This window comes from Eptesicus fuscus, chromosome 13, assembly GCF_027574615.1.
Source record: "Eptesicus fuscus isolate TK198812 chromosome 13, DD_ASM_mEF_20220401, whole genome shotgun sequence".
Lineage (NCBI taxonomy): Eukaryota > Metazoa > Chordata > Mammalia > Chiroptera > Vespertilionidae > Eptesicus > Eptesicus fuscus.
Genome location: NC_072485.1, coordinates 60,028,373 through 60,054,812, shown reverse-complemented (window position 1 = coordinate 60,054,812; position 26,440 = coordinate 60,028,373). Strand labels below are relative to the sequence as shown.

Sequence of the window (26,440 nt, the reverse complement as noted above, 5' to 3'; positions counted from 1 at the left end):
TGACATGGCCAAGCACTGTTCTGCCAAATTCTCTTGATTCTAAGATATGCCCCCACAAACCCGTCCTCCTCAGATTTACTTTCAAAAAATGGGGGCATTCTGTGACTTATTTAAAGGGGTGCCCCCCCCCCCCAAAAAAAAAGCTGTTATAAGATCTGTGGCCTTTCCTGCTGCAATCAGTGGCCTTTGTGAATGGAGGAAGTGCTCTGGGAAATACTTCAGTTTGGTTTTGTGTATGCCTCACGCCTGGACGCTCCCCGAGTTGCCCTGTTGCCACCTTCACGGGCTCATCGAAGCCCCTGGCATCTGGGAAGTGGCCCTGGCTTCCCAGGAAGGGATTTCTCTGCTGACTGAGAGGCTGCAGGTTCTACAGGATGGAGCCCCGCTGGGCTCATTCATTGCCTTTACGAGAAACAGCTGCCTTTCCTTGTTGGACACTTGTTGAAGCCTTTCCTCTCCTTTCCCCTGAAGTCTAATAACGAACCGAGACTAATCAGCTGATTTGGGTCAAAACACGCGGGAGGCTCTGGCGGCCCAGGGTAGGCCTGGCTGGTCCCTGTGCGCGGTAGGAAATTTTCTAAAACAATACAAAGACTTGACGGGAGGATCCCAGGAATGATGACAATGGCAGTAATTGTCTCTTGTTTTGCTTTCCAGAGGCTGCTGTTTCTGGTGAAGGTCAGAAGGTGAGCAACAGAATCCTGGTTCCTTGGTTTAGGACTCAAATGTTTAGGTACCTCAATCGCTGGGATCTTGTTACAATGCAGATTCGGATTCTGCAGATCCAGGGGTGGGGTTGGGATGGGTGGGGGTGGGGTTGGGAGGAGCTGGTGATGCCTTTAAGGCTGGGTTTGGACCACACCAGTAGCAAGATCCTAGTCAATTTTTATCTCTCTTTCTTGTTTCCAGCTGATGCATACATAGTTGGTGTGACAATGAATACCTTTTCTGATCTGATCCTCAGACACTGTCAGAAACGAACGAATAAATAAGAATTTCAAGCCCATGGGAAATCATGAGGTCGCAGATTCTAGCTTCTGAATGAACAATTAACTTTGGTATGCCATGACTTTGAATTCTAATTTATTGCAAAACAGAATATTGATAATAGATCCATAGTGTGTACAAATGCAGAGAGCAGAATTCAAGCAGATCTGATTTTTTTGTATGAGATGGGAAAGCAACTGTTGGTGGTTATTTAAAAAAAATATTTATTTTTATTGATTTCAGAGAGGAAGGGTGAGAGGTGCATGCGGGGATCAAGCTGGTAACCCGGGCATGTGCCCTGACTGGGAATTGAACTGTGACCTCCTGGTTCACAGGTCAATGCTCAACCACTGAGCCATGCTAACCAGGTTTGAGGTTTTTTGTTTTGTTTTTAATGGCAAGCATTATGCTCTGTACTGCATTAGAGTAGGAACTTGGTGGGGACTGCATGAGAGTTTGTGTACCAATTCCACAGGCTCCAAACCACCTGTGTACTTCATCTCTCTACTCAGTGCCAGGCATCCAGCCTAATGACTGCTTCTACAAAGGGTTGAATTTTGTTCAGGTGTGAAGAAATTTCTGGTTTTTCTAGAATATTCTCGGAGAGCAGCTTTTTGGAATTGCCATACTGAGTTTTTTAGACCTTTCCCTTGGCTCATTGTATGTTGCTTTGGATTGCTATTATTTCCCCAATTTCTGTTTTCTTGGGTACCCAACAAGTTTGTTATAATTAAGGTCATGCCTTCTATTTTATAGGACTAGAAAATTGGAAATGAACTTTAAATTTGAGTCCAATCTCCTTTTTCTTAATGTGTGTGTGTGTTTTATTGATTTCAGAGAAGGGAGAGGGAGAGAAAGATAGAAATCAATGATGAGAGAGAATCACTGATTGGCTGCCTCCTGCACACCCTACACTGGGGACTGAGCCTGCAACCTGGGCGTGTATCCTGACCAGGAATCAAACCATCGCCTCCTCATTCATAGGTCGATGCTCAACCACTAAGCACGCTGTTCGGGCCAATCTCCACTTTAATACGTGAATTTCTGTAAGCTGGCCACTTTTGGCGACGGGGATCTTACTACTTTGCATTCTATCCTTTGATCAGCTCTGATTGCTGGGAGGCCTTTTCTGTCTCTCTGTGACTGTTGCTCACTAGCCCAGTTTTACTCACTGCGGGCAATCCTTGATCTTGAATAGAATATGGACACACACATATTATTGGTCAACTTGTTCAGGCCCGAGACTTGGCAGTTCCTCACGCAACACAGTTGCCTTCAACTCCTGACATGAGGAGTAAGCCCGGGCGAGGTCCAGAGCTGCACTTCCGGAAGCTGCCTGGGTCAGGACAGCCGCAGCTTAAGGGATTTTACCCTGCTTCATTACTGGGGCTTACAATTTCCTGCATTTCTTCCTCATGTGCAGCCTGACTTAAGCCTAAAATGAAATTCAGGATGAGGATGTATGATTACTCATGAATTTTTGCACAGCTAGATCATTCCAGAGGAATCTTAGAAATGGCTCCAATTTTCAAAATATTTATCCTTTCTTTTGTTCTCACCTAAAGCAAAATTTTAAAACTGGCGGAGTTGGACTTAAGTCTTTCTCCCCTAAACCCCTTTCAGAGTCATTCTTCCTTCCTATTGTATGCTCCCTGGGTGACTTGATCTCCAAGGCTTCCCCTTCGCAGTATCATGCTATGCCTTGGACCGTTCATTACCTCTTCCTTGCCCTTTTCCCTCATCAAAACTTACTTGCTCTCTGTCTGATTTTCTCAGCAGATGGCTTTATCCAATGTGACTCTGACTGTTAATGGGTTTTGGTCCCCTTAACAGATCCTTGATAATGTGCAAGATAGCTCTTGCTTTATCCGCCTGCCTCAGCATCATAGTTCCTTAATCCAGTCAAACAGGACTCTAGATGGCCCTCAGGTAGTGGCTTTTTGGTGGGGAGGGATGGGTTTCATGATAAGATCATGGATAAGAGACTGATTTGGTCTGGGGCCCCTTGGCACCAGTTCATATTGTGCATCACCTCGTTATATGGGACTAGTTCTGTTCTCCATAAACAATAATAACAGCAGCTCTTACTGCATGTGATTATTAATTGCAGTTACTGTGTTTCAGGTAATGTGTCTAGGACCTAACAGACTTCTCATTCAATTTTTATAACAACCCTGTGATATAGGAAGACTTATTCTCATTTTATGGATGAGCACACTGAAGTTCAGAGAGGCTAGGTAATTTGCCTGGCATCACACAGCTCCTACATTGCAGATATGGGGTTCAAACCAGGGTCTGTCTCACTGAGGCCTATACTCTTAACCGTGCAGCCTCCTTTTCTCTGATCAACCAACCAACAGGGTAGAAGCCTAAGATCAATGAGATTCCCCAGACAAGCCCTGTTATGTCCACCTTGAATATAACCTTTCTACTTCAACAAAGTATGAAAAAACGACCGGCTTTGCTCATTCCTCTCAGCTCTTACCTCTCACTTTTCCATGCTTAGAAAAGCTTTCTCTGGCATCTGCATGCACAAAAATAACGAGTACTTGTTATTTAGTTACAAGGATTTATTATAGAGTGAGAGGAGGGATACTAACGCATCCCATCTGGGGTTACTTAAAAGCAACCGTGTTCCTGAGTATATGTGGTTTCTTTCTTTCTTTTTTTTTTTCTGGAGAGAAATAATTCTAGCAACTATTTGGTGCATGAAACATGGCATGGTTTAATAGGAGTTGGGTGACTGAGACATCTTGCTGTTACTGCTGAGAAAGCAAGATGGTCCATCACCTTAGTGAGTGGGAAACAGCATTGCTACAATGTCAGCCTTGGACAGACGGGTTTAAACCTGTACCTGGATTTGTTACTTTTTTTTTTTTTTTTAAGGACATCCCCACAAAAGTCTCCTTTTGAGACAAAGAGAATAAAAAGACAACAAAATGCTGCTTTCAGGATAAATGTATCAGTTTGCAAAAATTCACAGGGTCTCCCAGCGCGGCCACCAACAGAGGCAGCAACATCTGGTTGTCATGCTGTCACAACAGGGGAGAGCGCTGCTTGGGCACCGGGCAGAACGGAATGTTCCTCATAACCTGATGGAGGACACACAGTTAGATGGAAGCCATGGGGTAGCAGGCCTCCCAGGCCCAGGAAAGCACTGAGCTGAGTGAGGCCAGAGGACCCTAGGTGCAGCTATGTTTGTCCTATGACACCTTAGTCATTTTGAAACAGACTTACACACAAATCAGAAAAATATGCATTTCAGAGAAATTGCTGCATGTTTTCAGACAAAAGTAGAATGAATTAGTATTTTATAAGAATAATGAAAGAACATCTCTATTCTTGGAAATATATTCAACTGAGACCATGATCTCCATCAAAGACAGTTTCCATTCGTTCATTCATTAATTCACGCATCCATTCATCCATCCATTCATTCATTCATTCATTCATCAAATGTTTACCAAGTGTCTCCTATGTGCCAGGATTTGTGCTGTGTGCTTGATATACAAAAAGAAATAAGAAATTGTCTCTACCTCCAGGAAGCTCATAGACCCTAGGAGACTCGTAGAATGGAATAATTATGGGTCAGTATGCTTATGGGAAGCTTGGGAGGGTCACCTAACCAGCCTCCTGGAGAAGGTGTCACCTGAGCGGGGTATTGCAGCACCTTCAGGAATAATCCTACACAATATCGCTTTGCCATTTAACAAGAAATGAGAAGATTAAATAGATATTGTGTGTGTGGTGGTGTTGGGGTGGGGAGGTAATGGGATATTAAGTAAAAAATAGGAATTGAAACTTTCAAACTGGGATGTTTGAGGGGGAATGCAGGCCATTGCAGGCTCTGGCTTTCGATGACTAAGGTTGGGAATCCTTACCGCTTCCTGGGTGTGCCTACCTGAGCAAATGCTCAGCACACTAAGATCCCAGGGTTTGCAGGTTTCGGTGAGAGAACACTTGTAAAGCATTGGCTGGGGAGCTGGCTTATTGAAATGTCAATAAATGTCAAGTCTTGTTACTAGTGCTGTTATTATCCTCAGCAGTGTTCTTTCGCTGGTTGCCCTCTTCATCTCCTGTCCTTGATTTCTGCCTCCACGGAAAAATAGAGGGAGGGACAGGAAAACATAAAAAGGATATAAAACATGAGGGTGTGATGGTGATTGTCAGCCTCGAGTTCAGAGTTGGTAGGATTCAGAGGACAGGAACACACTGTCCTTTTCTCCATCACAAATCCTGCCTTCAGCCCACTGATCACCGCTACAAAAGACAAAAGCGTTAGTGACATGCAGTTCTAAAGTCTAATTTATAAAACTTTTAGTTCTGCTGGTACTACATAACGTAAAGCCCTCCTCCTGTGAAACTCCTTTTGCTAGCGCAATAAATACAATCCCCGTGATGGGGGCATGGGGGGTGGGGTGGTGAGAGGGGTGGGAGGTGAGGCCCTGTGCCTGCCCAAGGTGAGGAGCTGGAACTGAGACCCCTTTATACAGGTGGAACTATTAAATGGCTATGCCATCACCAGAGGATGACTAGAAAGAAATATCTTCCCTTAGCCCGGGACGATGACAAGGAAGAGAGGCCCAGCTCCAATGGGTTTTGAACTTGAACTACACTGAGTGGCCAGATTATTATGATCTCTGAACGCATAATAATCTGGCTACTCAGTGTATATCCTATATAATAAAGGGCTAATATGCAAATTGTCCCCTCGACCAGGAGTTTGACCAGCAGGCAGGCCGGCCAACAGCCCATGTCCCCTCCCCCTGGCCAGGCTGGCCGGACCCCACCCATGCACGAATTCATGCACCGGGCCTCTAATATATATATATATATATATATATATATATATATATATATATACACACACACACACACACACACACACACACACACACACACACAAACATATGTGTGTGTGTATATATATGTGTGTATATATATATATGTGTGTATATATATATATATATATATATCTCACACACACACATACATATACATATATATATATATCTCACACACACACACATACATATACATATATATACACACACACACACTGAGTGGCCAGATTATTATGCGTTCAGAGATCATAATAATCTGGCCACTCAGTGTATGTGCACCATCCCGGAACAGCCTGTCACAATATGAAAAGTGACCTCAAGCCAATGATGTCCCAGGCAGTGATAGCTTTTGGAATATCTGGTAGAAGCAATCATTCTGACATGTAGATAGGAAGACAAAAATGCATTCTGAGGGATAAAGAAGGTCATTTTATAGTCTAAAATAAACAACTCACCACTCACATGTACAGTTGATCCCCCAAACAACAGGGCTTCAAACTGCATGTGTCAACTTACATGCAGATTTAAAAAAAATAAATATTTGTACTGTTTTCAATCTGAGGTTAGGAGTCCTTGGACTCCCAACTATATGCTTTGATCTGCATCATTTTATATAGGGGACTTGAGAATCTGTGAATTTTCATACCTACAGGGGATCCTGGAGCCAATACCCCTTGGATACTGAGAGACAACTGTAGTAGTAAATTTGGGGAAGTCAAAAATTGTACATGGATTTTGTGCTGTGTCTGGGTCAGTGCCCCCAACCCAGTGTTGTTCAAGGGTCAACTGTACTAAATCACATGGCCTCAAGTATGTTTAAAGCAGAAATCAAATTGATTTATAAAGAGACATTTAAAAATCTATATATAATGGGTTTTTTAAAACATCTCTCAGTAATTGATAGATTAAAAAGTCAAAGACTGGTTGGCATGGCTAAATGGTTAAGTGTCGACCTATGAACCAGGAAATCAGGGTTTCGGTCAAGGGCAATATTCCGGTTGTGGCTCAATCCCCATTGGGGGTCGTGCAGGAGGCAGCCGATCAATGATTCTTATCATTGATGTTTCTATCTCTCTCTTTCTCCCTTCCTTTCTGAAATCAATAAAAATATATTTAAAAATATTAGTAAAGATGTTCAAGGTTTGAACAATGCAATTAACTTGCTTAATCTAGTTTACACTATGTAACCCGGCAACCAACCAGTTGCTTGCTAGACCACACAGGACATCTCATCAAATATCAAAGACTCAGTAGCATACAGGATATATTCTCTGACCACACTCCAATAAAACATGAACTTGAAAAATAAAAGGATTCTTGAAACTACGCTATATTTGAAAATTAGAGAGAAGGAGACACTTCTAGAGACTTTTTGGTCAATGCAACAGTCAATAATGCACAGATATAAAATATCTGAATATCTCGAAATAATGAAGGTTTATTTCCTACTCATGGTACATGACATATAAGTCAGCTGGGAGCTTCGCTCCACATTTTCCTCACTCTAGGACCCAAGCCAGTTGTCGGCAAACTCATTAGTCAACAGAGCCAAATATCAACAGTACAACGATTGAAATTTCTTTTGAGAGCCGAAAACCGACTTCTGCACATGGGCCACGAAGTTTCAATCACACTGTACATGCACGCCTGCATGTGGTATTTTGTGGAAGAGCCACACTCAAGGGGCCAAAGAGCTGCATGTGGCTCGCGAGCCACAGTTTGCTGACCACTGACCCAAGCGAATGATATATTACTAATTACAGTGGAGGAGGAAAGTGTATGTGGTTCTTAAAGTTTTCTGCCCTAGACTGGCTAGCATGGCTCAGTGGTTGAGTGTCGACCTATGAACTAGGAGTTCACTATTTGATTCTTGATCAGGGTACATGCTTGAGTTGTGAGCTCGATCCTCAGTGTGGGGTGTGCAGGAGGCAGCCGATCAGTGATTCTCATCATTGATGTTTCTATCTCTCGCTCCCTTCCTCTCTGAAATAAAAAAACTTTTCTGTCCCAAAATGATACACATCACTTCCACTCATATTATGTCGGCCAAAACATACCTGCTGCCATGACCAGAAGGGGAACAGGACATGTCAGTGACCAGCACTACTGATTATCATAAAGAGGAACTAATCATGAAAATAAGAAAACATTTACACTTAAAAAAGAACGAAAATGTAACATATTAAAACTTGAGGGATATAGCTAAAGCCATGTGTAGAGTAAAATATACAGCCTTAAGTGATTATATTAGAAAAAGGAAACTGGAAAGCAAGAAGCTAACCATCTATTCAAGAAAATAAAGTCTCCCCAAAATAGTGGAAAAAAATAATAAAGATGAGATTCATTAATAAAAGTCACAAAAAACAAAACACAATATAGAGAATTGAAAAACAAACAACTGCTGTCTTCTTGGGCTTCTCAGAAGCAGACTCTGAGATGAAGATAAGTGTGTCCTAGACCTATTCATCTAAACTTGATTAATAGCTCTATCATCCATTCTCACCCTAGAGAAGCATATAAGAGGATAGTGAGAGCCAGTCAGGGAAAAAGAAGCCAAGCAAAGATGCAATTTCAGGCCAGGACCCTCCCAGAGAAAACAGCTTCAGCCTGACCCCACAGTGGGCTTCTGAAGTATGAATTGTACCTCAGAGCTATTCCACTTGGGGGCTTCCATACCCCCATGGTTGTCAGTGGCTAAGGGTTAGCTAGAGTGGATGTGAATTCCTAGACGTGTTAGTCTCAATGAATACATGGGAAAAGTGGGTCAGTAACCTGAGGACAGGGCCCTAGGGAATCGGGGGGTGAGGTGGGGTGGGCACAATGTTCACTCCAATTGATTCTTTGGAAAAAAAAGTGAATGAAATACACATTTAGAAAAAACTTTTTTCAAAGATTCAGTATGCACAAACAATATTAGAAATGAAAAAGGGGTCATAACTACAAGTGTAATAAAGGTAAAAAAGAATATAGTATTGTAACAATAAATATAGTCAAAAGTCCTAGATAAATATGATTCATCAAAACTATTCCAAGAAGAAATAGAAACAGGAGTTCAACCTTCACCACTAAAAAATTGAATCAGCTGTTAAAAGTTTGCTCTCTGCCCCTCCATAGGACCAGAAGAGTTTGGATAAACATTGGGAAACATAATTGCATGCTGATGTCAATTTTACCAAAGAATATAAAATGAGGAAACATTTTCCAACTCACACAAGGAGAGTATAAGAAAGATTACAAATCAGCCACATGTATAAATAAGCAAAATGCTAGAAAATTAGTGAATGTATTAAAATGAAATTGGATTTATCATTGTAATACAAAGATGGTTTGACATTAAAAAGTTTAAAGGAGAAAAGCCATGTGATTGTCTCAATAGCATTTGATAAAATTCAATACCTATTAGTGATTAAAAACTCTCTTAGCCAACTTTTAGCAAAATAGAAGGAAACTTGCTTAATTAATAAGGAATGTCTACTAAAAACCTACAGCAAACATTATTAAGGATGAAATGTTAAAATCTTTTTCTTTAAAAGTGGGAACAAGACAAAAACTTCTGTCAATAGGAGAAGAAAAAGGCTAAAGAAATGAAGAAACATACCATGTTCATGATGTTATGACTTAGTATCAAGAAGATATCAATTCCCACAAATTAACTTGCAAATTATAATAAAATTCTCAATAGAGTTTTTCCTTAATCAGGAGATCCTAAAGTGATATGAAAGGGCAAAGGTCAATATAAAATGAAAAAGAAGAGAGACAAATGTGTAGGGGAAGATGTTGGAATTGTTCCAGCAGATATCTATAATAATAAAAGTGTAATATGCTAATTAGATCAGACATCCTTCCAGACAACCTTCTGGACGAAGCTGGGGCTGTGAGGGAAGCCCGGGTCCTGGGTGCCAGAGGGAAGTGGGTTCCTGCAGCCCGGGCCGGGCGGTGGGGAGCAGGGAAGGAGGGACAGGGGGGAAGAGGGAGACCTACTCTTGCAAGAATTTTGTGCATGGGGCCCACATTATGAGGTGGGGTGTCATGACAGGAATGGACAGAACAGAACTCACAAGCCATCCCACACAGGTATGTAAACTTGACATGTTAAGAACATGACATTACCAGTATGAAAAGGATGGTTATCCATTTGAAAAAAAAAATATTAGATCCCTACCTCATGTCATAACCCAAAATAAATTCCAGATAAATTACAACCTTAAATATCAAAATTGAATATTTAAAACTTGTAGAAGAAATTACAGGGGAAATACTTTTATGATTTGCGGGATTATTATTTTTTTTATTCCTTTTTAAAAAAATTATTGTTTAAAGTATTACATAAGTCTCCTTTTCCCCCCATTGACCTCTCCCCAGCCATCCCCACCCCCCAGCACATGCCCTCACCCCCCTTACTGTCTGTGTCCATTGGTTATGCTCATATGCATGCATACAAGTCCTTTGGTTGATCTCAACTCCTGCCTTCCCTCATAGATTGGACAGTCTGTTGGATGCTACTATGACTCTCATTCTATTTTTGTTCATCAGTTTATGTTGTTCATTATATTCCACAAATGAGTGAGATCATGTGATATTTATCTTTCTCTGACTGGCTTATTTTGTTTGGCATAATGCTTATTCTTAAACAATGTTTTGACTTTTTGCTTCCCAAACAAGAGAAAGAACAGATGAAATAATTGATAAATATGAGAGCCCATTATAATAAAAATACAACATCTGGACACTAGTAGTAATCACTGTTTGTGAGGATTAAATATATGAACACATGAAAAGCAGTTAAGCTTTACTGTGTCTGACCACATACTAACCACTGGTAGGTATTTGCTATTATTTCTTTTATAGGGTATCTTCCCCTCAATCATTGCAATGAAGCTAGATTTACCATGTGTGTTTTTTTTTCTCTTCAAGACACATCTTCTAGATATGTAGCAAATGATGTAACTAAAGGGAGGGAATATTTTTTCCTGAAGAAAAAAAAAAGAGTATTTCATTCTTAGGCAAAGTTGGCAGTTATTTTAATACAGGAATCTCTTTCATGGGAACCAGTGCTCATTTGCATGACCTCTGTAGCTTGTGGTCTTCTTTTTCGGTGACGTTAACATGGAGCAAATTCCTCCTGGTGACTTGTGTTGTGTGCCCAAGAATGCAGCTACTGGCGTCTCCTAGGAATGTAACTACTGGCGGTCCCCCAGCCGGTCTTGAGGCTGCAGCCCTGCTCGGGGCTGAACTGGTTAGTGTGGAAGCCAGGAGCCTCCTCTGCACTCCACTTTTAACCCTGGGTCATCATTTTACTTTCCCATCTGGACCCTTCCTCATTTATCTCCTGCAGGCTCCTGAAATAAACAAGTGAACTCGCCTTGCTGCTTGTAGGTTAGACCCCAACAAAAAGCATCCGTGTTATCAGAAGAGAAACATTTGTAGACGTTCTGGAGGTCTTAGATATTCATCATTTGATGGATAAAAATCAGAAGATTCTGGGCTTATATTGATCATGGAGGTGAAAGGTGGCTGTCTTTTTTTTTTTTTTTTTAAGTCATTCCTCAAAATGGTATTATTTCTGGCACCTTGGGCCGAATCCCTACCGTTTCAAAGGCTATCTCGCTGAACCCTCGCTCCTCGGCATTACAAATGAGCAATTACCATGCACAGCAGCAGCAAACGCTGTTTTTGCTTCAACTCATAGCACAGTTCAAAAGGTCAGACTTGACCACAGCATCTCCTGTTATTTCAGGGCTTACATGTGTTTGCCTTGGCGCCGTTTCCCTGGCATTTGGTTTCCCTTATTTTTCCAGGGGTTTGGCTTGCAGGAATCAGAGAAGCATATTTTTTGACAATAAGTGAAGTTTGTGAAGATGAATTATTCTGAACTGGCGGTGACTGGACACAGCGGGAGGGAACGCACGCCTCCCCGTTCACATTCAAGAGCTTGGCCCTGACCCCGCTTGAGGCCAACGCGGGCAACGGCAAAGGCGGAGGGCCGTCCCGCTCCGCCAGGGCTGGTCAGCGCCTCCCAACCTGCTTCCCAGCCAGACACCAGCCAAGCCCAGCTGTGTCAGTCCAGGGTACCCACTGGGGCCACAGCTAAAAGCTGCGGGGAGCGGTGGGCCTCCTTTGGCGAAGCGTTTTCCATTTCAGCCGCGGTGACAGCTGACTGTTGTCAATGGGAAGATGCTGTGATTGGCCCCTTGCCAGGGCTTGTTTTGGTCCTTGACAGGAGCTCTCTTGAAGAATGTGGGCCTGGGAAAGAGGCATTCGCTCTGTGTAAGACTCGATTAGGATCACTCCTGTGGGGTTAAGCCAGCGGTGGTGGGGGCGGGAAATCTCAGGGCCAGATTTTATCAGCCTGTAGGCTGGGTGGGAGGGGATGGAATGTGGCAGTGATTCCCAAGCTTGTCTGCACACTGGGATTTCCTGGCGAGTTTCAAAAACTACTCACCTCAAGAGGTTGTGATTGAATTGGTCTGCAGGGTCACCTGGACTTGGGAACTGGTCCCCAGGTCATTGAGAACCGCTGATGTGATGGTGAAGAGCCCACGCTTGGAAGTTGCACAGCCCTGGTTTGAGTCTAAACGTCAAGATTTAGTAGCTGTGTGACTTTGTCCGAGCCAGGAAAACTTTTTGAGCCAAGCTTTTTTATCTTGAATATATAATATGGGGATGATCTTTTCTCTGTTAGGTGGCTGTTGTGAAGAGGGAGTGTAAATATGCTACATTTATAATACAAAAAAAGCATTGCCTCAGTAGTCCGAGATCTGGGTAGCAGCACAAGTCCCACCCTTTCTGAGCCATGCACAAGACAGGTGATAATGGCAGAGTTACTAGTGTGGGTGATGGAGTCAGACTGGCCTGGGATTGAATTCTGGCTCCACTGTTTGACCTTGGGTAATTGGCCTTTAAGTTTTCATTCCCCTTACTGATAAAGAGAATTTATTCTCATCCGATAGAGTTGACATGAGGATTAAATGACACAATATATATTGGTTGAACAGTAGAAGTTCTTTATCTTCTGTAGGTTGAGAGAATATCAGCGATCTCATGTGTTTAAGCTAATATTAAATCTTTAAAAATGTTGGTAGTGGTAACTATTGTTATTACTATTAATCAGTATGACCTTGAGGGAATTATTTCAGAGGGTCTCAGTTTTGCCATCCATAAAATGGACAGGTTAAGATTTTGCCTTCCTCATAGCATTGTTATAAAGTTTAAATGAGATGATGTTATAAAATAGGAGGAAATCCTGATAACTTGAAATATGTTCTTAGAAACTGGGAATCTCATGTACATAATGGTAAGTATTCTGGGAAAGTTAGAGGATGCAGCACGGGATGAAGCTTGGGAAGGGAACTGGGTCACACAGACCTTGGCCTTTGGGACTCAGACAGAAAATCGTTGTTTGAAGCGTGCGGTAGGTTCAGCACCACGAAGAACAGAAGAGCAGCGAGGCCCCTAGCTCCTGCTAAGGGCTAGCTCGCCTTCTGATTGAGGAAATACAGTGTGTGCCTGGGTAGGAATAACTAACACCTATATAATGCCACAGGCCATGCTCTGCTCAAGTCCCTTATAGGCAGTAACTCACTTCATTCTTGGTGAGGATGGCAATTTTTCACAGGTGAGGGAATTATTGTCCCAATTTTTATTATCCCAGTTTTTACAGGTGAGGACACAAAGACACAGAGGAGGGGTTAAATAACATGTCCAAGTCACACAGGCATAGTAAGAAAAGACATTCAAGAAATGATGATTGTGAAAAACACTTGTGGCAGTGAGTACATGCAAGATCCTAACAGATTATAACAAATAACAAGATATTTTATCTAGAGCTCTTTTGTGCTTCTCTACCCTTCGCTTGTCATAGAGCCCTTTCAGCTAGAGCATAAACATCCCTCATAGAAAATGCCTCATGGCTTATGCTGAGGACAGACTATCCATGGGTTTTGTTCTTGACCTCGTCTTCATCCCGGACACTTTGGGTGGCCTTGGGTGGGAAAAAGAACTTCCCTGTGGCTGTCGTTTCTCCCCCTATAACATGGGTCTAATAATGCCTCCTTTGAAAGCATGCTGTGGAGCCTAATTATTATAATGTCATTTTCATGTGTGTGTGCCTCTGGTGCAGACTGGAAACCCAAAGGGCCACCCAGATTTCAGCTCTGTGGTAAAATCTTGGCTTCGCTTGGACAGAGACCAGAGTATTGCTCATTGGTGGGCTTCCAAACCCTCTTTCTGTCTTCCCTTTGCATAGGGCCATGCTGGGTCTCTCCTTTCACATGCAGCGATACTTGGAGTAAGTTACCCTAAATACCCTGTGGTCCAGGAGTAAGTGATACCGTTTATTACGAAGTTACTTGGGAAACATTTTCAACTAATAGGGACCATTAAGGCAGTGACGAAGTCACTTGATATGCTCACGACCCGATAGGAAGAATACTGTTTCCACGTCGGAAAAACTTACAAAGGTTTGACTTCCTTCCAGGGCAGAGACAGTGGCTCCTGTGGATTCTAGAGCCCCCCGCCCCCTCAGTGTGGCCCATAGTCTAGCAGCGTAGGTATCACTTGAGAGCTTGTCAGAAATGCAGAATCCCAGGCCCTCCTGATCAGATTCCGCATGCTCACAAAGTGGTTGGCAGGCCCGTTAAAGCTTGAGAAGCAGCACTCCACTTGGAGCTGCAACAGTGACGACAATGTGTGTGGTGGAGCTGGGAATCCAGTCGAGGTTTATCAGACTCCAAAGCCCATGTTCTCTGCTCTCTGCGGCTCTGCCTCCTCTCAGGTGGTGCAGATTGGATTGGGTTTATTGCTGAAATGTAATCTGACCTTCTGGTTAAGGAATCTGACCATGGCTATGACAGTGGGATACATGCTCCTTAGTGCTGGAACCTTCTGGATAAAAGCTTTTATCACAGTGTTTGTAATCTTGTTACATTTTTATTTTTCTGCCTTTATTATTTAAAAAGCTCAAGATTGCCCTAGGCGGTCTGCCTCAGTGGATAGAGCAACTGACTGTGGACTGAAGAGCCCCAGGTTTGATTCTGGTCAAGGGCACATGCTCAGGTTGTGGGTTCAATCCCCAAGAGGGGGTGTGCAGGAGGCAGCCAATCAATGATTCTCATCATTGACGTTTCTCTCTCTCTCTTCTTTTCCCTTCCTCTCTGAAATCAGCAAAAATATATTTTTAAAAGAAGCTCAAGATATTTTTTTTACCTAAAAAAAATGTGTGAGAGAGATTGAGGTGGGTAGGGAAGTAGGGTGTAGAGAAAGAAAAGAGAAGGAAAAAAGAGAAAGGAAAGAAAAAGGAAGCGTTTGAGGAAATTAAGTGTTTATTTTAAGATAGTAGTTATCCATCCTGGTTGGTGGGTAAAACAATTTTTTTTTTTTGTTACCCTTTAGAGTTGATGCTTAATTTAAAAAAGTTTTAATAGAAATAGTTTTAAAATAATCGAGCTATATCAGTAAAAGAGTATGCCAAAAACAATGTATTCCTTGTTTTTCATTTCCCTTTGAATGTATTTATTTTTATAGACTATTAAAATGACCAAATCAGAATGAGGTACCCTATAAATCATTATGACTTGGTTTGATAGCCATTCTCATGAGGCTGCATGTAATTTTACATTTATTTCTTCTTAAGTTAACTTGTGCTATAGCCAGAATGATCTTTGGGGAAAATATGCACATTTGAACTCCTGATGAATTGCTTTAGCTAGGCATTTGATTATCAATAGGCCATTATCATAAAAAGACAACCAACCAGACATTATGTCCCTTCCACTGAAATTATACAATATCACCTAGGAAATATTCTTACCAAAAGATAGAAGCTTAATTTCATCAGGACTCTCGGTCTAATTACCACTGTACAAGCAATAGAGGGGTCACTTACCTGTCACCTGGGCCTTTGGGAATGGTTGCGCTTGGGTCACTCTGTCTTGCAGAAGCTCATGCTTCGAGAAGCTCAGGTCACATGGAGAAGCTACGTGTAAGCCCTTCCGTTGACAGCTCCAGCTGAGCTCCCAGCTGATAACTGTCATCAGCTGTCAGCATGTGAGGGGACCATCTTGGATGTCCAGCTGACACATGACTGCATGAGAGACCCCAGATGAGAACCACTCGGCTGATCCAAGTCAACCCACAGAACCAAGAGAGTTAATAATAAATGTTTGCGGCACTAAGTTTTGGGATGATTTGTTAAGCAGTGTGCCCGACCCCTGCATAATTTATATGTTGAAGCCCTAACTCCTAATGTGATGGCGTTAGGAGGTGGGTTCTTTGGGTGGTAATCCGGTGGGGCTCCCACGATGGGATTATTGTCCTTCTAAGAAGAGGAAGAGAGACCAAGTGAAGATGCAATGAGAAGGCGGCCGCCTGCAAGCCAGGAAGCGAGTTCTCACCAGGAACCGAATCTGCTGGCATCTTGTTCTTGGACTTCTGAGCCTCAAGAACAATGAGAAATAAATGTCTGTTGTTTAAGCCACCCAGTGTATGGTATTTGGTTAAGGCAGTTCGAGCTGAGAGTACTACACAAGTAGCTACAAGAGTGAGTATGCTCCATTGGCTGTGGAAGAGGACCCCAGGTTTTGGGCTTGGGAAGGTGTGTGGACAATTGTGCTCTTCACTGAACTAGGAAACCTAGGAGGAGGAGCTATTAGGGGATGGGAGAGCAGGAAGAAGTAACTTAAATGGTTTTTTATGATTATCCTAATTACATTTATTACTTTTAGAAAATTTGAAACATACAAAAAAGTTAAAAGAAGATAATAAAAAAAACCACTTGTAATCCTACCACACAGAGCTAACCATTCTTGTTATTTGTTGTAGTTTCCTTCTGTGTTGTTTGTACTTTTCTGTTTTTTTTTTCTTTGTTTGATAATTTACAATGAAAAAATTTTATAGTTAGAATTAGCTAGCTGAACTCAATTTAGATGGTCCCAATTTTATTGGCAGTATCTACAGCATCCCAGTGAGGAGCAGGTAGAACGTATGCTTTCTTTTCTCCATCAGGCCCGATCCGGGCGTTGACCTGGGCCATGTCAATGTCATAGAGCTTCTTCACCACCGGTTTGATCTGGTGCTTGTTGGCCTTGACACACACAGTGAAACAAGTGTGTGGTTGTCTTCTCTCTTCTTCCTGGCTGACGCGGTGGTCAGGGGGAACGCGTTGACGGCACGGTGGGAAAGCTTGTTTCTCCTGGGGGCGCTCTTTGGGGGATGTTTGGGCTGCCTTCAGAGTTGCAGTGTCTCGAGCCATCAGAAGGTTTGCGATGTGCAGGTCTTCTTTCTGTGTGTGACTGTGGACGTCTTTCAGCCCTGCTTCCTTTGCCTTCAAAGCCTTTGTGTTGGCTTCAGGTGTGAGAGGGGCAGGGGCTTCCTTGTTCGCTTTCCAAAGGCTGTTCTTTGTTTCTTATTGCAGGGGCAATTTTCCTCAGACTATCTTAAAGCATACTAATCTGGCACACTTTAGGAAGTGCAAGAATCTTGGACTAAAAAACATCCTGCATGAACCTCTAGCTGCAATTTGACTTCCTTCTGTAAGATTTCAAATCGAAGTAAATGAAATAAATGTTGCTGCTGGGAATTATTTGTTTTGGAAAAACAGCTTGTTGTTTTCACCAGGGCTAAATCTTCAGGGAAATCCTGGACGTTCATCTCTGTGACAGAATTCCTGGCCTGTGACTCAAGCGGCAGACGAGGTTGTTACTTTTAGTGCTTGTAAGAAACAAAAGTCACTGGAGAATTGTTTGTCTATACAGCCTAAATGGAAAAACCAAAATGAAACTGGAGACATTCAGGGAAACAATATGAATCACTGGTTGTGCTATAATCTGTTTATTCTTGCATCCTTCAAGAAGTGTTTATTGAGCACCTACTATATACCAGGTCCTGAGGTAATTGCCAGAGATCCAGTGATAAGCAAAGCAGTCAATAACCCCCTAAGTTGTTTCAGTGAGAAAGACAAATCATTAAGCAAACTAGAGGCCCTTCGTGCACGGGTAGAGTCCCTAGGCCTGGCTGGTGATCAGGGCCTATCTGTGGGGCGACCTGCAGGGTGATCGGGAGGTGGGGGGGAAAGGGGGATTCCCTCTGGCACCCTCCTTGGCTGGCCTGGGGCCTGCAGGTTGGGGGCAGCTCCTGCATTGCGCATCTGCCCCCTGGTGGTCAGTGCACATCATAGTGACTGGTTGTTCCATTGGTCATTCTGCCATTTGTTCAATTTGCATATTAGGCTTTTATTATATAGGATAATTTCATAAATAGATACATAAATACATGACAAAAAGTTCACCAATGAGTAGCAATTAAATGTCAACCTTGTACTCATACAACGAGGGCTAAGATGGCACTTATTCTCACAGCATTACCATCCTACTGGAGAAAGATATGTTCTATGGACCATAAGTGCTCATCTGGGCAGTACAGACATGTTATAATGGGAGATCATACAAAAGAACACACCAGTGTTGGAGCAAACACATTTTTTAATTAGGAAAAATAATATATAATAAATATATAACATGGTAAAATACTTTAAGCAGTACATGAACAGTAAGTCTCCTTTCTACCCCAGACTCTAGGCACAACAGCTGTTAACAGTTTCTTGCATAGTCTAGAAATTTTTCATGCATTCTTGAGACTAACACAATTTTAATACATAATTTCCATTGCTTCTGTTAGCCACAGGAGGTACTAAAAAATTACGAAGCTAATATTTTTCACAGATTTAGGATATGCAAACAATATAAAAATGAAAGTCAAAATCTCTTCTCAGAAGTTAACTATTGTTGATTATTTATTGTGTTTCTTTCTTGAAAAATAAAACAAAATGTATCCGTGTGCCATCAGGAATAGAAAAAAGACTCTTGACTCACCAACTCTATATTCAAGAAATAAAACTCTCTTAGTTGGTGCTCACTAGTTCAGCTTTTTGTCCGCCATTTCTTTACATGGCAGGTTGATATTAAATCTGCCATGTGGGATCCGTCACTTTTCTCAATGCCAGGCTTACGTTCTGAGTGAGATTACCAGGTACCAAGGCGCTGAGGCCTTCATCTAGGGCAGTGGTTCTCAACCTTCCTAATGCCGCGACCCTTTAATACAGTTCCTCATGTTGTGGTGACCCCCAACCATAAAATTATTTTCGTTGCTACTTCATAACTGTAATTTTGCTACTGTTATGAATCGTAATGTAAATATCTGTGTTTTCCGATGGTCTTAGGCGACCCTGCTAGCGGTTCTCAACCTGCTGTAGAGCCTAAGACCATCGGAAAACACAGATATTTAAATTACGATTCATAACAGTAGCAAAATTACAGTTATGAAGTAGCAACGAAAATAATTTTATGGTTGGGGGTCACCACAACATGAGGAACTGTATTAAAGGGTCGCGGCATTAGAAAGGTTGAGAACCACTGCTCTAGAGCCATTTGGTTAGTCTTCCAGGCACCTTAACTATCATTGTGACATTCTCTTTTCCTATCTGCCTTGCCCCCATGGTCGGTGTTATTTGCCACCTCTTATATCAGGAATGGGGAACCCTTTTTTTCGGCCAGGAGCCATTTGGATATTTACAACATCCTTCTCGGGCCACGCAAAATTATCAACTTAAAAATTAGCCTGCTGTATTTGATCAAACATTTAATTGGCTCACCTCTAATGCCTTGGCAGGGCCAGAGAAAATGATTTTGTGGGCCTTAAGCAGCCTACAGGCCTGACGTTCCCACCCCTGTCTTACATGCTTCTCTGGGCCACAGGGCAAGGCTGGGAGGGATTCACCTGCCTGGACACATCCGGTTGCCAGTCTCCCTTGAGGCATTCCTGTCTCCCTCCAAGGTATCTGGAATTCAAATCCCTCCTCGAGGTCCTGCGCAGGAAAGAAGGCACAGGCCCTTCCCTTTGAGGCCCACCAGGCTCTCTCTGTAGCATTCACTCGTCCTTGTCTCTCCTTCCCCCACTTCACCCTCACCTGGGGACATCTTTTCCATAACTTGTGGCTGAGGGTTGGGAGATCTTTCTTCAAATACAGTTATTTGTTTGTAGCTCAACGGTGTTTTCCCTTAATGGCTTAAATGTTTAGAAACTAAAGCTGAGATGAGACCTAAAGGTGATTTCTAGTTTTCTATACTATCCCATTCCTTCTCAGAGATAACAGTCATGGAGGTAATGATTACTTAAGCAGTGAGGGCTGGGGATAATGAAACATAAAATAAGGAGAGAGAGAAACTATTGATATTTTATTTTTATTTTTTAAATATATTTTATTGATTTTTTACAGAGAGGAAGAGCGAGGGATAGAGAGTTAGAAACATCAATGAGAGAGAAACATCGATCAGCTGCCTCTTGCACACCCCCTACTGGGGATGTGCCCGCAACCAAGGTACATGCCCTTGACTGGAATCAAACCTGGGACCCTTGAGCCGCAGGCCGACACTCTATCCACTGAGCCAAACCGGTTTTGGCAGAAACTATTGATATTTTAAAAAATCCGATCTTAACCTATAGTCCAAATCTTGCCTCTAAGTCCATTTCTGGAGTGTGGAGTATTGTCAAGTGAACCCAAGCAAGGCACAGTGCCATGAAATGGACAGAGTGAGGTTGAAGCCCTAGGTTCCCACCTCTGCCTTGCTCACTGGCAGCCCTGTGACACTTAGGCAAGTGTCTTTCCCATCAGACTGCAATCTGATCAACTGAAAGATGAGTAGGTTAGAGTATGGCATTGTATTGAGTAGGACACATTATTTTGCTGATATTAAAGGTATTATGCTGTAAGGCATTTGTGTGTTTAGTGGGTCATAGTGTAAAATGTCTTTCTCAAGTGAGCCATGATTAAAAAGTTGGAAAGTTTCTGGACTAGAGGGCTCTGTGCTATGGGTCTGTTAGTAATTGGCCAAACAATTGTAAAAATAAAGGAATTTGAGATTTTTTATTACTGTGGGCTTCAGAATGGAAACGACTGCTCCCTGGGGCTCTAGGCAATGGGAATGGAGCTGCTGCTTTCCACTCTGCCAAGGAACCCACTTAACCCTCAGTTATTTTCTTCTTCTCTAGCCTACCTTAATTTAATGTATTTATATTCTTCCCTTATTTCTCCTTTTTCCTTTCTCCCTTCTTTCTTCTCCCTCCTACTTACCTCTCAATCTATCCACCTATAGTTTCTCCTTTATTCCTCTCCTCTTCCTCCCTTCTACCAGACTGCCTTTTGGATACAGATTTAATTGGCATGCTTCTCCTCATGTCAGCACTAAAAAAATATCTAAGATATCATTCAGTCCTTAAACTAAATGCTGTAGTTCTTTCTACTCAAAGTGGGGCCCATGGTCAGCAGCCTCAGCATCATGTGGGAGTTTGTTAGAAGGCAGCATCTTGGCCCCACCCAGACCTCCTGAAACAGCATCTGCATGTTAATAAGAACTTAGTGATTCTTATGAAAGTTCATGTGAGAAGCACTGCCATAGCATCGATTATCTTCTTAAATCATCACTTTGAAAATCTGTCATCCAAACCTTAAGCCTAATTTATTCACAGATGCTTCCCATCTATATAGTCACGGATGACGCTCCACTCCCTTGAAACACAGATGAGGTTAGGGGTGGGGCAGGTGTGGAGATGCCGGGTTTGGATGCCTAGATGGGGAGGCGGTGGCTTTCTCTGAGACTCAGGACACAGGATATTTAATCATGGAGGCAAATGTGTGGCTGTCTTAATAATTACTGGGACTTTTCTTGTTTGTCCAGGGATGGTAGGTGATGTGGTTTGTGGTTTCAGGACCTGTGGTATGTTGTCAGATGCCAGCCTGAGGACATGCTGGTTGGTTTCAGTTGGCTCAGAAATGGGCATCATTCTACTTGGTAGGTTCTCTGGGAGACACGGGATGAGTGGGAGGAGGTCATCCACTGAGAATGCATCTGTTACCAGAACGGCGGCAGGTCCTGGATTTCCTGGGACAGTCACAGGTTAACACCTGCTTCTCAGAAAAAATTGTTAATAGTAGCCACTTTCACGTTCAAGTGGGTCTCAATTTGAACACTAAATTGTGGTCACACTGGTTATTATAGATATGGGGTGAAGCTGACCTCTTTTAGGGACTGGTTGACAATGAACCTAACAAGCTAGAGAGGTCAACACCCCTGATTCTATTTGTTGCTAAGGCCCAAAGCCAGGAAAACAATTCCCCCTCAGTCTATGGCCCCGATATTAGATATCTGAGGGCATGTTAGTCACCTGGTGTGTCTTGAGCACTTCCCAGATTGGTGCCAGTTCTGGGATTATACCCTATCATCTTGATCTGACCTCTGACTTCTCCCATCTTGATTGTCTTTCTAGGTGCCTTCACCCAGAATGAGGCTGTGTTTTTCATTCCCTTGAACTTCTGTGCAGCCATGGCCCAATGAAGAGTGCATTTCTGTAAAGCTTAGATGGCTTCTTTGGTCTTTGTGTCTCCTGATTCATATGTAGGGTAGAGGAGATGGTGCTCCAAATAGCTGAAATGCCTTGTACTCTAGACTGGAAGTAGAAGGCTAATGTATAAGTGCTAGCAAGGAGGTAAGACATTTTTAGACATTCATTCCATTGGAGTTCTGAAACAGAAACTAGATTTGACACCAGCTGGTTAAGAGCAGGAAGATGGAGAGCCCTCAAGACACAGGCTTACCAGGACTCGAAAGCATATTCATCCTCAGTTCTTTCCCATACATCTCAAGGGCCATAAAGAAGGACAGATGATCCCAAGCTTTGGGCTCTGGAGCTCACCCTTGCACTTGGCTCCTGCACATTTAAGGTGCAGCTAAAAAAAATGCTGTTTCTCCCTCCAGTTCCACCCAGAAGCTACTAGGCGATCATTCTGGTGGTGCTCATGGAATATCAGAGCTGAGTTTTGTGTGTCAATCCTGGGGCAGGCCCCGGCAGATCTGGGGTGAAGGAGCACAAGCAGGTGGGCTCTGAGAGATGTCTACACTTGGCTGGAACGCATTGTGGTGCTGTCTCGGGGAGCTGGTATTTATTTTTCCAGTCATGCTTAGTGCTGGGAGGTGTTAGATTTCTGTAAAGCCTTTATGACTCATGACCCTACAAGAGCTCAGATTCCACTTCTCTCCCTCCTCAACCCCATCTGCCTTGTTCTTCCAAATGAAAACAGCAGAATGCTTTAGAGTGGGCCCTTGTTGAAGAGGATGTCTCTGATCAGTTTTGGGAAAGCATCTGACAAGCTCAAAAGCACCACACAGTTGGGAGGAGGGATTGTTATTCCAAGGAATTTGTTCGAGGTTGGTTTTCCACAAATGTTTTCAAATGACCAAACCAGGCTTATCTTTCCAATGGTCCCCTTGGAGGCTTACCTCCTTCTTCCACGTTTGCTGCCAGGGCTCAGAGAGTGTTTGGAATGACTTTGAGGGACAGTTTCAGAGACGCATGAGAGATTTGGTCTGTAAAGTTTTACCTGATTTTTGACCTAAACACCCCTCGTCTGGCTTGTTCAGCAGGCTCATTCATAAGACTTGGTACAAAATATCAGTTGGCTTTTCCAGAAATCAAAACCTCCCTTCTGAAATTGTAGTCTTGCTATTATTGAGGAGGTCAAATGGATTATATTAAGACTTTTCAAGCAAGTTCCAGATAGGAGTTTTAGAAACTCACTAAATTGTTGCTGTGTCTTTGGGACAAGGGTCCAGCTTGAAGAGGTGACCTTTGTGGAATTCAGTACCTGTTTAGAATACAGACCCACACACCTGTGCACCGCAATAAACATACCACAAAGATCCCAATCAGGTCACTGTTTACTATTTCCCTAGTGTATTAATACATAGTTTTTGTCTGTTTTATTTTTTGGCAGGAGTGGCCAATAAGTAATCAGTTATTTGTTCATTAACTTATTTATTTATTCAAAAATAAATTCATTCATTCATTCATTCATTCAGTCAGTCAAAATGTGCTTGGCATTTGCTTTTCAAGGGCAAAGGAGACATGGTCACTGCCTGCATTCACATGGGAGAGATGGTTGAACATTAATCACCCAAATAAAAATAAACAGAGCAAAACAAAACCCATTATGGTAAGTGCCATGGAGGAGAGGAACATGATGGGGCTAGGAGACAGTCTGAGGGAGAACTCTGCTGGTCAGGGAGGACTGAAGGAGCTGTAGCCATGGTTTGGTGAAGGGGAGGGGACTGTGGAGCCTTCTGGCTGGAGAAGACAGCTCCTGGGAAGCCCCTGGAGCAGGAGGGATGACAGAGAGTTGGAGGAACAGAAAGAAGACCAGTGTGGCTGCTGCTGGAAGTGAGGCAGGAAATGGGGACAGAGACACCGGCCATGGAAAGACCACATAATTCATCGTCCAAACCAAAACACTTGTGAGAGTCAAATGAGGGGCCATCAATAGCAACCCAAACGGGCATCAACTCCAACTGTTTTGGGCAAACCAGGGCACATGCTCCCCTGACTTACAGACCGTGCTAGGGATTTTGGGCTTCATCCTAAAAGCAATGTTAAGCAGGGCTTAAGGTTGGGGATGAGAATGAGGATATGATCGCGTTTGCATTTTGAAAAGATCTTTCCGGTTACACTTTGGAGACAGGAGTGGTGGTGATTTCCTTAAATACCAAGAGTCCCAGTTTGATTTGGATAAATCTCTTTATACTCCAGCCTCCGTTCCCTGCTCCCATCCCAGTGCTCAGCGCACATCTGTGCCGCAGCTGCAGACCTGGGATTCCAGAGGCTCTGGCTAATTTGTAGAATTATGGGGACGGTGCCTGGCAATGGAGTGTTCCCATTAGTGCTGCTCATGTTCGCATTATAAGCTTGATGCCTTCCACATGCTCCTGTTTTATTCTGATCCTCCAGGGGACAGGCCAGTAATTAACTCTTTGGAGGAATTTGGCCCAACCTAGTGTCTTTCATTGCTAAGAGTTTCAGAAAAACAGGGCCTGTTGCATGTAAACCAGGGGGAACCATGTCTGGGACCCCCAAGGGGCTTTGTTCACATGCCGATGTCCCTTTTAGAATCTTTTCTCTGTCTCTTGGAGAGTCGCAGAGCTGGTAGGGGCTTAAGGAGATCTGAATCCCTCCTATGGCCTATGGAGGCGTGGTTGTCCCAGATCTGAACCCTTCTAGGGACTTGACCATACTCTCTCCTGGGATTCTGTCCCCGCTTTGCCCACTTCTCTCTGTCTCTATGACCTCCACTCTGGTCCCAACCACCATCTCCTCTGACCAGGACCACTGCAATAGCCTCCTCCCTGCTCTCTCTGCTTCCCTCTCAGCCCCTCTCTAACCTGTTCCTCACACTACAGCCAGAGTGCTCTTTTAAAAATAAAAAATCAGCCCGGCCGATGTGGCGCAGTGGTTGAGCATCAACCTATGAACCAGGAGGTCATGGTTCCCAGTCAGGGCACATGTCTGGGTTGCAGGCTGTATTCCCAGTGTGGGGTGTGCAGGAGGAGGCTGATCAATGATTCTCTGTCATCATTGATGTTTCTATCTCTCTTTCCCTCTCCCTTCCTCTCTGAAATGAATAAAGCAAATATATTTAAAAAAAAATAAAAGCAAAAAATCAACCAAGTCAGTCCCTGCTTAAGCCTCTTCAGCAGCTTCTCATAGCTTTTTGGTTAACATCCACTCTCCTTACGATGCCCCCAAAACCTCGCTTCCTGCCTGTGTCTCCAACCTTCTCTCTCACCGTCTCCTGCTCACCGTACTGTGCTGGAGTGCCACTTGCCTTCTTTCATTTCTTCCAACACACAAACTCTATTTGGTCTCAGAGAGGTTGCCTGGACCACTCTTTCCATGACTCCTTCTCATTCTTTAGGTCTCTGTTGAGGTGTCACTTACAGAGAAGGTTTTTCCTGGCCATCTGTTGACAGTGGGTCCCTCTTACTAATGTTTATCTCAGGCTCTTTTATTGCTTCCTTTATAGCACACAATTTGTAATCATTTATTAGTTTATTTGATTGTTTGTGGCAGCCTGTCTGGCTGGCTACCATGTGACCACCCTGGGGGTGGGGGTCATGATTCAGTGTCCTCAGCACCGAGCACAGTGCTTGTGCTCAATAAATATTTATGGAATACATGAACAAATGGCAGTGGGTTGCTTCTTCTGAACCTTGTAGCCATGGTTACCGTTTATTACCATTCTCTTAGGACTTCCCTTTTTATAATGAAGATCCCTTTCATCCCCCAGATATTTGAAGAGCATTTTTTTTTTTTTTTGGTCCTTTCTAAGGCTTATTTTCTCTAGTTAAAACATACCCAACTTAAATAAAAAAAAAAACACCCAGTTTTTAAAATTTTTACCCTGTGAAATGCCATCTTATTTGATTCAGCCCATTCTTTTTCTAGCCTATCAAATTCTTTTTGGATTCAGAATCTCTTATTTACCATAGTGGGTATGCCTTCCATCTCTTAGGCCACTTAGAATTGATAAGTAGGCTACTTAAGCCCTCATGCAATTCACCAGCAAATATGTTGAATGCCCCAAGAGAGAATTTTCTTCAGGCATTGATAACTTAATGAGCCCATGAAAAAAAGTAGGTCTTTGTTTTAAACATAAAGCAAAGAGGGCAATAGTTCAACCAAGAAACACATTTTTTCTATAGTTGTTTAGATGACATTTCCAATTGGATGTA

The 26,440-nt window shown here is 42.9% G+C and overlaps 1 protein-coding gene and 1 pseudogene across 8 annotated transcripts in view; one reads left to right on the top strand and one right to left on the bottom strand.

Annotated features, from left to right (window-relative positions):
- The window catches only part of CCDC34 (coiled-coil domain containing 34), a 92,605-nt gene that overhangs the window by 41,868 nt on the left and 24,297 nt on the right, over positions 1-26,440 (top strand). For 2 of the 8 annotated variants that reach the window (XM_054724585.1, XM_054724584.1), the window contains exons 6-7: positions 658-686; positions 965-1,058. In XM_054724585.1, the coding sequence (XP_054580560.1) occupies positions 658-686; positions 965-988 (53 nt within the window). In that variant the 3' untranslated portion in view covers positions 989-1,058. Of the gene's footprint in view, positions 1-657; positions 734-909; positions 1,059-15,766; positions 16,109-22,148; positions 22,207-26,440 lie in introns of those variants that run through there. The other 6 variants (XM_054724582.1, XM_054724586.1, XM_054724578.1 and 3 more) reach the window with 6 other exon arrangements.
- Positions 16,750-24,602, bottom strand: LOC103292781 (60S ribosomal protein L23a-like; annotated as a pseudogene).